Genomic DNA, 17,071 nt, shown 5'->3' with positions numbered 1-17,071 from the left:
TAGGGCAATATGACTCTCTTAGGAGCTAGAACCTCTAAGGAAATAACCATGTTTAAGTGACGTCAGAAGGGTGGGGCTCTTATCCAGCAGGACTGATGCCCTTATAAGACAAAGAAGAGACCCAGGGCCATGCACCCACTTTCCCTGAATGTGCTCAGAGAAGAGGCCACTTTGAGGACACAGCTGGGAGGCAGCAACCCACAAGTCAAGAAGGGCGCCCTCACCTCACCAGAGGGCAACCTGATGATACCATGCTCTTGGATTTCTAGTCCTTGGCATTTCATTTTGATGGCCTGACTTATAGCATTAGTGGTTGAGGGGCTGTAGCTCTCTTTGCTTCAACTTTGCCTTCTACATAACATACTGTGGCCATCTTTTTTCTCCAAATAATTTTACATCTTCTTGAAATTGTCTCCAATTCCCCTATCTCAGCCTTTTTTTCCTTAGTCTATTTCCTAATTTCAGTATATATTCCTTAAAAAATCCCATAACCCCATTTGCTTAATTAGCATATGTTAATTTGCAATGTAATGGGCTTTGTTTTAAAATTTTCAAATATGAATATGATGTAGTTGGACTGCTGTAGTGATATTTGCTCTGCCCATGACCTTGGGCTATAGGGCCCGAAGGAGGCAGTGCTTCCTGCCATTGTACATGACCTCTTATAAAGTAAGGGAGAAGGGTCACATGCCCCTCCTTCCTGCTGCCTGCGAGGTGGATTCACTCATAGTCAGATCAGAGGACGACTTCAGCTGTCTACTCCGTTCTGTATTTGTGAGTGTATTTCCTCAATTTATATCTTAATAAATCCCTATTACCCACTATATAGACTCACATGGATTGATCTTAATAGACTGCATTCTTCTCTTCTTGTTTTGCCTTCTATCCCCACTTCCTTACACAGCCCTAATAATCCTCTTTTGCTTTCATGCCCTCTACACCCTGAATTCTACATATGAAAGAAAACATGGTATTTCTTGTTTGGAATCTGGCTCATTTCAGTTAACACCGTGATCTTCCATTCCATCCATTTCCTTGCAAATGACATAGTTCTTTGTGAATGAACAAAATTCCATTGTGTGTATAGGTCACGTTTTCTTCATCCATTCACCTATGGATGGGTACTTGGACTGATTTTACAACTTGGTTGAACAGGGTTGTAATAAATATGTAAAGAGGTATGTGTTTTGTTTAGTTTATTTATTTTGTTTATTTATTTATTTATTTTTTGGTTTTTCAAGACAGGGTTTCTCTGTGTAGCTTTGCGCCTTTCCTGGAACTTGCTTTGGAGACCAGGCTGGCCTCGAACTCACAGAGATCCGCCTGCCTCTGCCTCCCGAGTGCTGGGATTAAAGGCTTTATTTATTTATTTATTTATTTAGGTTTTTGAGACAGGGTTTCTCTGTGTATCCATGATTATTCTGGAACTCACTCTATAGATCAGGTTGGCCTGGAACTCACAGAGATTCACCTGCCTCTGCCTCCTGAGTGCTAGGATTAAAGGTGGCCACCACTGCCAGGCTAATTCTTTGATTTTTTTTCAAGGATAAACTTTTTTAGGTACAATAATCTTGGCTGCAAGTTATTTTCATGGCTCAAAATATATCATTTCTGCCTTGATCCAATTGCTTTTTTGTTTTGTTTTGTTTTGTTTTGTTTTGTTTTGTTTTGTTTTGTTTTTCGAGACAGTGTTTCTCTGTGTAGCTTTGCGCCTTTCCTGGAACTCACTTGGTAGCCCAGGCTGGCCTCGAACTCACAGAGATCCGCCTGCCTCTGCCTCTCGAGTGCTGGGATTAAAGGCGTGTGCCACCACCTCCCGGGCCAATTGCCTTTTATATGAGCTGTATTGATGCCTTTCGAATAAAGTAGTACAGTGTCCTTGTCAGTTTTGCTTAGAGAAAGTTTGTGTCATGGTCAGTGGTGACTGGGGAGACTAACAACTAACTGATCAAAGCATGGAAAGCCATTGGGATTGGATGCCCAACCATGAATGTGACGTTGATATCACCCTTTACAGCTCAGGTGACACGGCAGAAGGAGCAGAAAGAATGGAAGAACTGGGGAGAGTAGGGTGAGGTAGTGGTGTGAACCCCACACCTCCTTTGGTTCTGACCATAGATTTACGGTTCTCATACATGTGAGGGCAAGGGTTTTTGTATACATTCTCAGTTCCTCTCTCGGGAGAGAGATAAAGATTATAGGGAGGGAAGTAGAAATACAAATTCCAAGCAAGGCCCATGAAAACAGGGTATGCATGTAAGGGAAAGGGGATGGGAGGGGACAACAGGACAGAAGGCATGTGGGTGTGCTAGGATAAGGAAGTAATTGTTTATTTTGAGCTAACAGCTTGCTTTAACAACTTGGAGTATTGATCCATTTGTAGAATTCTAAAGCAATCTTTTCTATATAGAGAAAAACATGCTTTCATTTCGCAGCTCTACTGGCTGCCTTTTCCCTGTGGAAGCCCTGGAAAGGAGATAGACTATTGGACTTTTCTTGTACCTTTAGAAAGAGTAATCAGTTTGCATTTATGATCTGAGCGATCTTCTCTAGTAACATCTCCCAAGTTCCTTTGACATGAAGACTGTTTTATTCTATAAAGATACAAGTTATATTAAAAATGAGTCTGTAGAAGGCAGACTTGAAAATTCCTTTCTTGAACTGCAACTATTTTTTTTTCTGAATGAAATGGTTCATAATACTAGACATTATTTTAAATGGACTGTAGGATTGAAAGTATCAACACTGGGGGGTGGGGGTGAGCTGAATCAGTTCTGAAAAGGCCAGTCATTTGAGGAGGAGATCATGGAACATCTGACCTCACTTAACCATAGGCTCTTATCTTCTAATACAGTCGTTTTGAGCTTAGAGCTTTCACGCCTAAATTTTGGGAGACACAATTCAGTTAATTGCACCAACTACAGGACAGGGGACACTCCTCACTCAGTCATCTGATTTCCTTCCATAGCGCAAAGGCCTTCGGGAAAAGGGCTACAAAAGCCTTTGAACTGAAACATTCTTCCAGATTAAGTAAAAGCTTTTTTAAAGGGAGGGTTTGGTAGGGAATCACTCGTGTGTGTGTGTGTGTGTGTGTGTGTGTGTGTGTGTGTGTGTGTGTGTTTATTTTCTGTTTTTAACTTAAGGTGTTAACATCAGTCTCCCTGCCCCATACTTTCTTTCCCCATTGATAGTGGGGATTGAACCCAGTGTCTTGTACCTACATCTCCAGCTGTTGGATCTCTGTGAGTTCAAAGCCACCCTGGGCTACATGAGATTGACCCAGTCTAGGAGAGAAACAGAGCCAGGCAGTGGTGGCACACAACTTTAATCCCAGTACTTGGGAGTCACAGGCCTTTAGTCCCAGCACTTGAGATCTCATGCCTTTGCTACCAGTATTTGGGAAGCACACACGCCATTAATCCCAGCACTAGGAAGGAAGTTATATGGCTGGGTGTCGAAAGGCATATAAGGTGTGAGGAGACAGGAACTAGAGATGCCTTTTCAGCTGAGGACTCAGAGGCTTTCAGTCAGAGGGTTCATGGAGATAGGATCTTGCCTTCCATTTGGCCTGAGAATTTGGTAGTGGTGTGAAGTTTCTCTAGTGGCTTGTTCCTTTGTCTCTCTGATCTTTCATCATTTACCCCAATATCTGGCACTGGGTTTTTTTTATTACAAGACCATTCACCATTTGGGCAATATCTGGCATCCAACTTTAGGGGCATGAATTCACAAAAAAGCCACTTGCCTGTGGCTTTGAAGCCAGGTGCTCAGGCTCAGGCCCAGGCTCAGGCCCAGGTCCAGGCCCAGGCTCAGGCTTCAAATATGCCAGAATTAGCTGCTTTCACTTCATACATTCCCCCATGCAGACAGCTGGCTCTTTAGTTTCTTCCCTTTGGCTTTCTCTGGTCCCCCTCCTCAGGCTGCTGCCACACCATCATCTGAATCGTCACTGTCAGCAGATTTGGTGAGTCAATGGGATTTCTTAAAAGGAGGAATTAGTCAAAAGAGAGTTTTTTTTCCCACATTAAAAAAATGGGAAACACTATTATAATGGAAGGAGTTTGTTCTCTGTTTGATAATATGATTGATGGTCTGAAAATGGAACAATTAAATGAGAGAATAATTAATGTTGATGGGGTTTATGTAATGTCAAATATAAATATTACTTGTTTGATCATTTCTGTTTTATCATTAAAAAAGTTGGTTAATATGAGTGCCAAGACACAAGGCTTAGAAAAATTTATTAAAACACATCACAGAGATATTCAGACCCAGACAGAGGAATTTAAAGGAGAACCAATCTCAACATTGCATTATAAGGTTACGAAGAAACAGCCTAAGGCTTTCAAACAGCCAACCTTAATTCATCCAATGACCTTATAGGAACTGCCAAGTGATAGATATCTCCAAGACTGTGCATAGGCTGATTGGACTCCTGTGCAAATGTTAGATTTGAGGAGATTCAAAGAAGCGATAGTCTCATATGGTATGCATTCACATATCTGAAGCAGATGTTAAACTCGTGGTCAACTTGTAATAGAATTTTCCCTCAAGATTGGAAAGATTTGGTTACAGCTGTCTTAGAGACTGGTCCCCAATTACAATGGAGGACCTAGTGGAAGGATGAGGCTAAGACCATTGAAAAATGAAGTAGTGCTAGAGTATGGAAATTTCCCAAGATCAGCTTCTCGGGGAGGGCAATTATGCTGATATACAAAGACAATCTTTATATGATGACCACACCCTACCTTTATGCTTGCTGCATGGCAGCCTTGAATGCTTGGGACAGAATTGAAGAAGTAGGGAAGAAAACTGAGTTATTTATTAAAGTTATACAGGGCCCAAAAGAAACCTTCACTGATTTCTTACAAAGACTGACTTCAGCAGTAAATAGAATGATACCAAATTCAGAAGCTAGACAAATAATAATTGAATTTCTGGCTTTTGAAAATGCTAATACATAATGCAAAAGGGTAATTTGGCCATTAAAGGCAAGATCAGCACACTTGGAGGAATGGATCCGAGATACAATCAATATTGAATCTCATGACAATGATGATGCTTGGATAGGAGAGGTGATTTCCGGAAGTTTGAAGAAAAATAGTAATGTCAAATGTTTTACTTGCAGTAAACAAGGTCAGCTAAAAAGGGACTATAACTAGGGCATTCCTAGAAACAATGTTTCTTCAAAGAACAATGGTAACAGAACACCCCTCCCTTCTGGATTATGCAGAAAGTGTGGTAAAGGCAGACATTGGACTAATGAATGTAGATCAACAAGGAACAGACAAGGTAATACTTTGCCTTTTGCCATCAGGAAACTTCCTGAGGGGCCTCTGGCAGGCCCCCATGCGATGCCAAGTTCCATTCAATCCTTTCCTGCTATCACAGAAGAAACCCCTTTCCAGATCTATTAAAGAACCTAATGCCTATTGTAAAAAACCATACTTCTCTGGATGATAGAACAGCTATAGAAGAGAGAACAAAAAATTCAGGAGAAACCTTAAATCAAAATTGATAAAGATTAGATTTGGAAACTCCTCAAAGCTAGGGTTGGGGAAGGATTTTGTTTTTGTCTTTTCAGGAAAATAAAAATAACCATCTTGAAGAATTTAAAGACCTTTGGACAAATAAGCATCCAAAAAAGAAGAGAGAACTACCCAGAAAAAAATATCAAGAAAAGAAATAATCTGACTTAATGTAACCTATGAAATCTCCAAAAGGATGATGAGATCCCACAATGATGAATCCACATGGATGATGACAACACCATTAAGGTGACAAATACTACCCAAAGATCAGCTTTGGACTATAAACTGCTCAGAACAATTTCGAGATGGCTAGCTGAGATGATCTAGTCTCACAGACTACTCTAGCCAGGACTTGAGACAAGCCCTGAACTTTCTCATTACCCTGAGGCTGAACAACAAATGATACAGCTGCCTCTCCCAGGACTTGATAATTAATCCAAAATTTTCTTTTCTGAATCCCCTAAAGATGCCATCTCCCTCAGACAGCAGGAAGTAATTTAAAGAACATGATGCCCACATTCCCAAGAGGTAGAGTGAGTGATTTTTGGTCATTCAATGGGTTATGGATAATTGTCATTGTTTTGGTGGCTGGTTACAAGTTGTTATTGGTAATGGTTAAGAAAAAAACCTAAACAAAGAAGATTAGATTCAGGTTTCTTGTTTGAAAAAAAGAAAGAAAGAAAAAGAAAAAACGAGGATATAGATATGATAAGATAAAAGGTAAATTATTGAATGTACTCTGAAAAAAAGAGATATAGAAATGATAGGATAAGGCTGGGTGGTTGTGGTGCACGCCTTTAATCCCAGCACTCAGGAGGCAGAGGCAGGTAGATCTTTGTGAATTCGAGGCCAGCCTGGTCTACAGAGCGAGATCCAGGAAAGGCACAAAGCTACACAGAGAAACCCTGTCTTGAAAAACAAAAAACCAAACAAACAAACAAAAAAGAAATGATAGGCTAAAAGGGTAGATTATTGAATTTACTCTGAAAAGAAAAAAGGGAGAATATGGATATGATAAGTTAAAAAAGGTAGATAATTGAATCTACTTTTAAAAAGCAACTACTAGTTTTAAATATTTTACAGTGAATTAGATTTTTGTATATTGTATACAAATTGTGTATATTGATACAAATTTGAGATTATTTTTGTTGGAACATACTGTACATATATTTCTACTCTTGTTCAAGTATTGTACCTACATAGCTCATTTAACAATGTAATGCAAATTGCTAGTCCTTGAAAGTTATTATTACCAACTATTTAGGATAATAAAAAATACCATTTAGTTGTTAGTCACCTATTACAATGGAACTTGTCAGGTTAGGTATGTTTTCAAGTTCAAACATATATTTTAGACAAACAGGTCATTTTCAAACACTTCAGAGATCTGCATATTATGGCATGTAAGATGTTTCAATAACATAGATTCCTTTTTTATGACAATGAGACATGTCTGCTCCTGGCAGCACCAATCTACTTCAGAGAGGATGATGAGCATCAAAGAAACTCCACATGGAGTTTACTTTTTTTGTGGCAAAAGTTAGCCACTGGGCAAGAAAGTGCCCTTGCCTCGACTACTGACAGTATGCTGTCCAAAATGGACAAGCGGGACACAAAAGAATGTGACTGCCAAACCTTGCCAAGACAAGGTAGGAAGGCCCTTCAGAAAATCCTTCTTCACAGAAAAGTCTGTCAGATATGCTAGGTCTGTAGGCCGAAGATAGATGCCCCAATGTTGCAGAGGAACCTTGGGTAGCTGTCCAGCAACCAGCTGTTTTCTGTCATTTCTCATATTTTTTTGAAGTCATTTGTTTGCACTTCCTGCTTACTCAGTTAATATTATTTCCTTCTTGGGTTTCTGAGGGAGTTGAAGACTAGATAGTTATATTTATAGTTTTCCTTATTAACAAATTCAGAAAAGAAACTCACTAAAGAGATGTAAAGTATATAAGTTTGAAAAACATCAAAAGATAGTTTTGGGTTGGTAATACAAGTTAGGATAGAAAGTACATTAGGTACAACATTTTGGACTCACCAAAATAGGACAAATAATGGAGTATTTTCTCTGAATCTGTCAAATGTTAATGTAATTCTTGACTATATATATATTGTATATAGTTATTGTACGTGCTACATACAGTTTTTCTTTTATTAGTTATAACCTTTTATTATTTTAGACAAAAAAGGGGAAATATGGTGGTATATTGTTTCTCAAATAAAGCTTGTCTGAGGATCAGAGGACAGAGCCAGCCACTAGATTAAACATAGAGGCCAGGCAGTGGTGACATATACCTTTAATCCTAGCACTCGAGAGCTAGAGATCCATCTGGATCTCTGTGAGTTCAAAGCCACCCTGGACTACATGAGATTGATTCAGTCTAGGGGAGTAACAGAGCCAGGCAGTGGTGGCACATAACTTTAATCCCAGTACTTAGGAGTCACAGGCCTTTAGTCCCAGCACTTGAGATCTCATGCCTTTGCTACCAGTATTTGGGAAGCACACATGCCATTAATCCCAGCACTAGGAAGGAAGTGATATGGCTGGGGGTCGAAAGGCATGTAAGGTGTGAGGAGACAGGAACTAAGCTTTTTAGCTGAGGACTCAGAGGCTTTCAGTCAGAGGATTTGTGGAGATAGGATCTCGCCTTCCATTTGGCCTGAGAATTTGGTAGTGGTGTGAAGTTTCTCTAGTGGCTTGTTCCTTTGTCTCTCTGATCTTTCAGAATTTACTCTAATATATGACTCTGGGTTTTTATTATAAGACCATTTAGGATTCATGCAACAGCTGGGCTTGCCTTGCATACTCCACTTCAAGAAAAATCAGTCATCTAGCACTTAGATTGAAGAAATAATAAGATCAGCCACAAGATTCTGTCTCTCTCTCCCTCTCTCTCTCCCTCTCCCTCTTCCTCTCCCAGTCTATGTTTTCTCTATATCTGTAACTATGCATAGCTATGACATTCTTGGATGTTACTAGCTAATGGAGAAAATGATATGGCTAAGACAGTTACTTAAATTTTAGAGAACATCATGGGTATCCCAACATCTCATTCCTATTTGCTCAGAATTATTTCAGCCTTAAACTTTAAGTGCCATATCCTAAGATCATACGCCGTCCTGGGCAAGACAGTTAATTGTGATATTTCCTCATGAACTAGAACCTTTTGTTTGGGTGGAGGTGGTAGTGGGGATTGAACCCAGGGCCTCACACATGCTAAGCAAGCTTTCTTCCACTGCACTAGATTCTCAGACCTCTTTTTTATTTAAAGGTTTTATATGGTTAAGTTACCCAGGCTGGCCTTGAACTCATTCTATAGCCAAGCAGGCCCCAAATTTGTGATCCTCTTGCCTCCACCTGCCAAATAGCTGAGATTACAGGTGTGTACTACTAGGCCTATCTAAATTGACATGATGAGAGCATCTACACAATATCCCAAGAGAGTGTGACCAGAGGAGGACAGGGTAAGTCCTCCTAACACCCTGGTACTGCTCAGGTCCCCTATGAAGACTCACGTGGATGAGGAAAATTTTTCCAGAGATACATAATACTGCCCATCATCTTAGTACTGAAGGATGTACCTGGGTCCTTCCACACAATTAACATCAGTGGAGAAGTCAGATACATAATTTTATAAGTCCTAAAAATCAACTGAAAGAAACATGAAGCCATCTTATGTTGATCATATTTTATGGATAAGAAAATAAATTAGTGAGAAGAGGAAGGGACAGGGAGACAGTAACAGAGCTGAACCTGGAGACTAAAGAAGAAACAGATGTGTTCCTACCCTAAAATTCTCCCTATCTTAGTACAGCTCATCTAACTCAGGTGAGGTATTTCCCTCTTAAACTCCTTTGAAGATCATTTAGGAAGATTGTGAGGACAGCCACACTTTGGGTTAGGAGTGACTGAGGGAGTTATTGGGAGCACTCATGGCATAAAGTGGGTTCTCCCAACATGGGTGAGAACTGAGAAGCAGGAGCTGTGTTGGAAGTGGAAGCAAGTGTGTGGAAAGGCTTGAAGTGACATCAGCTCAGTAAGCCGGTGACTCTAAGTTCAGTTTAACTGTCTTTTTGTCAACTAGTGAAGAAAAGTTTGAAGATTAATGATCTGGGAGTGGAAGGACACTCTGTGGCTTACATACCATTCTCCACCCAGCCATTAAATGCATGTGACTCCCAAGTACTGGGATTAATGGTGTGTGCCACCACTGCCTGGTTCTGTTTCTTTCCTAGACTGGATCAATCTCATATAGGCCAGGGTGGCTTTGAACTCACAGAGATCCAGATGGATCTCTACCTCCAGAGTGCTAGGATTAAAGGTGTGTGCCACCACTGCCTGGCCTCTATGTTTAATCTAGTGGCTGGCCCTGTCCTCTGATTGCTTTATTTGAGAAACAATATATCACCACATTTCCCTTTTTTGTCTAAAATAATAAAAGAAGGATATAACTAATATAGTAACCATTGCCCAAAAGGTCAGAGTTATGATATTTCTTTGCCTAACTTACTTTTGTATAGTATATCATAAGACAAAACACCCAACCCTGATGTCAACCTTGCCCATCTATATGTTAATCTGAGAGTACTTGTAATCCCTGATGAAATTTAGATAAATTTATCAACAAACTAAGCACTACTGTTAAGCTTAAAGAAAAGTTAACCACTATTAATTATCCAAAAGTTTAAAATAACTTAAAGTATGTCAATCAGACACCTAAAATGTTTTTGGGCCTAACTCAATGGCGGAAACAGAAAGCCATAGGGACAACTTATATTTAGACAACATGCTGCTAATGTGGATACTTGGTATGAGTCAGCTAAAACATAACTGACACTGGACAGTCAGGGGGCTATGAGTCAGCACAAAATGCTTGACACTGCATGTTCAGGAACCATCCCTAAAGTAAGTAGCGATGCAATCTGTTATATAACTATTCCTGGCAGAATGCCACCATTGTGGAATTCTGTATAAATGTGACCTTGAAGTCAGGGGCTGAGTTCTTTGTCTTGCTTTAGACTTTACCAGTCTTCATGTATGTCTCTCTGTAGGCACATGTGCCTACCTCCATGTAGCCTGTGTGTGTGTCTGTGCCCACCCATATGCTGGCCTGTGTGTCAATGTGTCTGCTGGTGGCTGTCTGCACAGTGGCCTGTGTGCTGGTGAATAAAGTCTATCTCACCCGCCTATGGCCCCTTATGACCCCTTCAACCTCCCAGCATGGCGCTTGCTCATCTACTTTGCAGAGACACAGAACACACAGGCTGCAAGGCTGGGCACCTGTTCCATCATATTCATTCTCACTCTGGTGTGATGGTTTCCAAAGATAATTTCCTGAAGTTCTGAGGAGCAAAGAGCATGGCCACCAGCAGTGAAGGAATCTACTGGGGTAGGAATCTAGGGATAGTTGGAACTAATGTGGATCTCATTTGGAGTTTCTAGGGATCAGCATCTTACATGCACTGATGGAAACAAATCTCTCATGTTTCACCAGGTCATGTCTAGGAACTTAAGTGTTTTGAACACCAAGAAACATCCACAGCAACATTACCTTGTCTTGGTGCTTTCTTTTGGTCTTGCTCTAGAATATTCTAGGTTTCTGCCTCCCTTTTGTATGTTTTCATTCCCCTCCCCTTTGATAGCCTCTTCAATAATGACAGGAGACATCCAAGTCTGAGGAACACCTATCTTTACCCACAGTGACAGAAAGAGTGTCTTCATTCCTAACCCACTTCCTGTGACCAATCACTGGTACTCCGTCCTGGACAGCAGAACCGATTCCAGGTACGCCGAAGGGCTTCCTTGACCTCCTTGTTTCTAAGGCTGTAGATGAGCGGGTTGAGAGCTGGAATGACGAGAGTGTAGAACACAGATGCCATTTTGTCAGTGTCCAGGGCATAGCTGGAGCTGGGACGCAGGTACATGAAAATAAGGGTCCCATACAGTATGGCCACAGCTGTGAGGTGAGAGCCACATGTGGAAGCTGCCCGCCGACGGCCCTCAGCTGACTGCATGCGGATCACAGCCCCAGCGATGAATCCATAAGACACAGCAATAGCCAATACTGTGGCTGTCTGGATAAAGCCACAGACAGCAAAAAGGAGGAGTTCATTGAGACTGGTGTCATTGCAGGAGATGGCCAGCATTGGAGGAATATCACAGAAGAAGCTGTTGACCTCCAGTGAGCTGCAGAAGCTCAGACGGAAGGTGAAGGTTGTATGTACAAAGGCGCTCACTGCTCCACCCAGGCATGATGCCCCTAGTAAGGCCAGACATAGACGGGGTGACATAACTGTGGTATAGAGAAGAGGGTTCCCAATGGCTACATAGCGATCGTAGGCCATGACTGCTAATAGGCAGCACTCAGCATCAGCCAGCCCTGCAAAGACAAACATCTGGAGGGCACAGGCTACATAAGGGATGGTAGCATGGGACAGTAGGAGGTCAACTAGCATCTTGGGGCCGATGGCAGAGGAATAGAAAGCATCTAGCAGGGAGAGGTTGGCCAGGAAGAAGTACATGGGCGTGTGGAGCCTGGCATCCACACGAATGAGTAGCACCATGCCTACATTTCCCACCAGGCTGACGAAGTAGATGGGCAGAAATATCAGGAAGAGGGTCACACGCAGGTCCCAACGATTTGTGATCCCCAAGAGGATGAATTCATCTGGTGTAACTCTGGACCATGTGAAGTTCTCTGAGCTTATCCTGCTGGGTAGAGACTGAGAGTAGGGAAAGCAAGAGGGGGGATGAGAGAAAGACTGTGTCTGTCATAGAAGAGGAAGAATTGTATCCCAGGTTCTAGTCTTTTTTTTTTTTTTTTTGGTTTTTTGAGACAGGGTTTCTCTGTGTAGCTTTGTGCCTTTCCTGGAACTCACTTGGTAGTCCAGGTTGGCCTCGAACTCACAGAGATCCGCCTGGCTCTGCCTCCCGAGTGCTGGGATTAAAGGCGTGCACCACCACCGCCCGGCCAGGTTCTAGTCTTACTGGACAGAATTGCTCATGTAGCCTTTGACAAGCTGCGTAACCATCATACCCCATTCCAAACTCTGAGAAGTCACTGCAGCTCCATCTCCATGAAGGCAGAAGTCCTTCTGACTTCTCTGTCCTCAGCACTGAGAACACTGCCTGGCATGTAGCAAGTGTCAATACCATAAAATGTGTGGTGGTGAATGGGATGAAATATAGTGTAGAGGGATTTAAAATGTCACGACTCTATGTGCATTTTCTTCTCTAGTTCCCAGGGAGGAAAGGAGGCATGAGAATGGGCAGAAACTGTCTCCCTATTATGGCCTTTAAGTGTAATGGTGTTTGCTCCACCTATGATCTTGGGCTATAGGGCCCGAAGGAGGAGGTGCTGCTTGCCGTTGTATGTGACCTCTTAAAAGGAAAGGGAGAAAGGTCACAAGCCCCATCTCCCTGCTGCCTGCTGCCTGGTCTGATCAAACTGCCAGGTGGATTTGCTTCTGGTCAGATCAGAGGATGACTTCAGCTGTCTACTCCGATCTGTATTCTTGAGTGTATTTCCTCAATTTACCCTAATAAGTTTTCCTAATACTCCTTAACCAGACTCTTGTGGATTTTTTGCAATATTTAAGGTTTGTAGAGAGGAAGCCAACAGCCAACAGCCAACATCAAGTTAAATGGAGAGAAACTCAAAGTGATTCCACTAAAATCGGGAACAAGACAAGGCTGTCCACTCTCCCCATACTTATTCAACATAGTACTTGAAGTTCTAGCTAGAGCAATAAGACAACAAAAGGATATTGGGAGTGGACAGGTGTCTTGGGAAGACAATGAGGTGTGGAAGGGACGAGGGTGGGACTGTTGACTCTTTACTTTCCTGAGCCTTATTTTTCTTCTCTGCTTAATGAGGGGAAGTAGCAAGGACTGAGTAAGATAATGTGTGTGAAGCATCTCACACAGGTCCTGGAACAGAAACAAGCTCATTGAACAGAATCAGATGCATCAGCTCAGTACAGGAATGAAACAGCTTTAAGGTAATAAAAAATAGTGAATTTCCCCCAGGGCAATGTTGCTTCATACACCTGTGTCTTTTCATTTATTTCCTTTATCTAGGACCCATGGACTCACTTCTTTGTGTATCTACAGTGTGAAGACCTTTATGATTTACCCAAAGGAAACTGAACATCTCCTCATCTGTGCCTACTGCAGCATATATCCACCTTACTATCTCATCTATCTATCTATCTATCTATCTATCTATCTATCTATCTATCTATCTATCATCTATTATTTTGAGATAAGATCTTTCTACACATCCCTGGCTATGCTAGAACTCACTATGTAGCCAGGCTGACCTTGATCTCACATGGATCTGCTTGTTACTGCCTTCCAAGTGCTGGGATTAAAGGTATACACCACCACATGTGGCCTAAAAATATTTTTAAATTAAAGTAACTTTTAGATTTATTTTTATTTGTAATTGCATATATATATGAGTGTGTGTGTGGGTGTGTGCATGTGTGTGTCTGCCCAAAGAGGCTAGAGACATCAGATTTCCTGGAACCTGATATGGGTGCTGGGAATTGAACTCAGGTCCACTGGAAGAGCAGTGCATGCTCTTAATGGCTGAACCATCTCTCAAGCCTCTGCTAAATTTTTTAGTATTTATTTTTATTTTATGTGTATTAGTATTTTGCTTGCATGTATGCCTGTGAGGGTGTTGGATCCCCTGGAATTGGAGTTACAAACAGGTGTGAGCTGCCATGTGGGTGCTGGGAATTGAATTCAGGTCCTCTGGAAAAGCAGCCAGTGCTCTTATGTGCTGAATCATCTCTCCCCTACTAAATTTTTTAAATGGGTAAATAACTGAGTACATTAAGGGATGGAATGTGATGCTATGGTCTACACATACATATTAGAAAGGTTTAGTCAACAATGTAACATAATAGAAGACTCAGAGATACACCCTAGATACTTAATTTTTGACAAAGGTCTGAAAAATATGCACTGGAAAAAGAAAGTCTCATCACCAATGGTGCTGACAACACTAGATCCACCTGTGTAAATGTGTAAGAGTGAAATTATATCCCTCTCTCTCACTCTGCAGGAAATCAATTAAAAGTAGATCAGAGTCCTTCATCTAAAACCAGAAATGCCGAAACTACTAAAGGAACACCCTAGGAAAACACTCTAGGACACAGGTATGACCAACAAATTTCTGAATTTAAATACAGTAGCACAGGAACCAGACCTGAGAACAGACAGATAAGGTCACATGAAATTAAAAAACTTCTCCACAGCAAAATAACTAAACAGAACGGAGAGGCAGTCTACAGAATGGGAGAAACTCTTCACCAGCTATACTTCAGACAAGTGTCAATATCTAAGATATATAAAGAACCGTAAAATTAGGGTGTGGAGAGATGGCTCAGTGGGTCAGAGCACTGATTGATCTTCCAGAGGCAGGTTCAATTCCCAGTACCCACATGGCAGTTCACACTGTTAAAAACTCCAGTTTCAGGGGATCCAAGGCCCTCTTCTGATCTTTAGGGGCACCAAGTACTCATGTGATGCACAGGCACATACCAGCAAAACACCCATATAAATAAAATAAGAGAAAATAAAGAGGGACTTGTTGGGACAAAGGAGTGAGAAGTATATAAGAGAGCAATGGGAGATGACGATGATCAAAATATCATTATATACATGTCAGAAATTATCAAATATAAATAAAAATTATTAAAAAAATAATTATGGGTGGTGCACTACTTTAATCCCAGCATTTGGGAGGAAGAGGCAGGCAGATCTCTATGAGTTCAAGGCCAGCCTGATCTTCAGAGCAAGCTTCAGGATAGCCAGGGCCACACAGAGAAATTCTGTCTCAACAAAACAAAAATAAAACAAACAAACAAGCAAAGAGCAGAAAAATTAAACATCAGGAAAAAAATCAAAACCAACAAATTACCTATCAGTAAATGGGCCAGTGATCTAAACAGACAGTTCACAAAATAAGGTATACAAATCGACATTAAACACTTAAACACACCTTCAATATCTAGCAAAGAAATGCAAATTAAAATGACTTGGAGATTTCATCTCACTCTAGTCAGAATGGCCACTACTAACAAAATAAAGATAAATGTTGGCAAGATGCAGGAAAGAGAACCCCTTAACCACTGTTGGTGGGAGTACAAACTAGTACAGCCGCTATGGAAAGCAGTGTGAGGCTTCTCAAAAAACTAAAACATAACTACTACCACAGTCAGCGGTACCATTCCTGGACACTCAAAGGACTCAACATCCTATCCCAGAAATATTTGTGAGGTAGATTAGGCAATGGGAGGAGGAGGAGGCTGCTGTAGCTGAGAGACTGGCCGCCCTTCAGTGTTGCTGGGCGTCGTTCAGCCAAGGGCACACTCTGAAAGGCTAGAGTCTGTGAATTTGGAAGAGGTGGTACCTTGTTGATGCCCGTGAATCACTGCAGAGCTCACTTCAGACCTTTCCCCACTTTTTTTGCTCTCTGGGAGCCAGGCCACAGGTGAGATAATGCTCTTTTGTATCTGCCCCTTAAACTGTCCCTGTTCCTATAACTATCCATATGTCTCTGTACAGTGCAGTATAAACAAAAGAACCCGGAAGCCCCAGCTTCTGCCCTCTAGACTCAGATCCACACCTGCTATGCTTGCAAGTCTGTGTTCATTGCTGATATTCTTACAACAGCTAAGATGTGGAATCAGCTTAGATGCCCATCAAATGGATAATGGATAATGAAAAATGTAACTGATACGTTTTATTCAGCCATGAAGAAAATGACATTCTGTCACTTGCAGGAAAATGTAAGAAACTGTAGATATTATGTTTAGCAAAATAGCAATGAGACTCCAACCCCATCCAGATACACATGTTGTCATGAATGAAGCCAATTGATGGCCAACCCCTTGTACGTTTTGGTCTTTCCACATGAAAACCAAACATCACTCACCTTTACAAACTGAGGGGAAGATTTGCTTCGGACATCTCTCCATTTCTCCATCTGTAAGATGGGGAAAATATTAGTAGAACTTTGAAGTTGATTTTTTTTTTTGCCCCCTGAAAGTCCTGTGCCCCGTGTAACTTCTCAGTTTCAGGTAAAACAGGATGATTACTACTCACACTTAGCAAAACATACTTCATTCTTCTCAGGAAATGAGGAGCACATCTTGAGCAAGGTTCATGAGGGATCCACTTTAGCTGAAGAAAGGCTTTGCCTTCATGTGTCTGACTCTCTACCTCTCTCAGCATTCACTGAGAACAGCCTGGGTGTCTGGATCAATGTTCATTGGATTCTAGCTTTCTCTTCTCTTCCTGATATTCCTTAAGGATTTTTTTTTAGCTGAGGTGGCTGTGGGTGGCACAGCAGGCATTCTAATCTAGCTTCTGCTGTAACAGCCTCAAGCCTTTCCTTCCTCTGTTTAGGACAATCTTAGCTGGAAAGTAAGAACATTGTATTCGAAAGAAGAGAAAGGACTAAGATGTATAGCTACAAGGAGGACAGAGTTGGGGTATGAACTACAGCCTCCTTGTCTACCCCTCAGTA

The 17,071-nt window shown here is 41.4% G+C and overlaps 1 protein-coding gene across 1 annotated transcript; it reads right to left on the bottom strand.

Annotated features, from left to right (window-relative positions):
• Nucleotides 1-11,252: 11,252 nt before the first annotated feature.
• Nucleotides 11,253-16,528, bottom strand: LOC131907669 (olfactory receptor 5C1). Its single transcript, XM_059258794.1, has 2 exons — nt 16,478-16,528; nt 11,253-12,251 (listed from the first exon to the last, which is right to left on the bottom strand). The coding sequence occupies exons 1-2, from the start codon at nt 16,526-16,528 to the stop codon at nt 11,253-11,255; spliced, it is 1,050 nt and encodes a 349-aa protein (XP_059114777.1).
• Nucleotides 16,529-17,071: the final 543 nt, after the last annotated feature.

This window comes from Peromyscus eremicus, chromosome 4 (genome assembly GCF_949786415.1).
Source record: "Peromyscus eremicus chromosome 4, PerEre_H2_v1, whole genome shotgun sequence".
Taxonomy (NCBI): Eukaryota; Metazoa; Chordata; class Mammalia; order Rodentia; family Cricetidae; genus Peromyscus; species Peromyscus eremicus.
The sequence above is the reverse complement of the archived record's forward strand: the minus strand, read 5'-3'. Positions and strand labels throughout refer to the sequence as shown.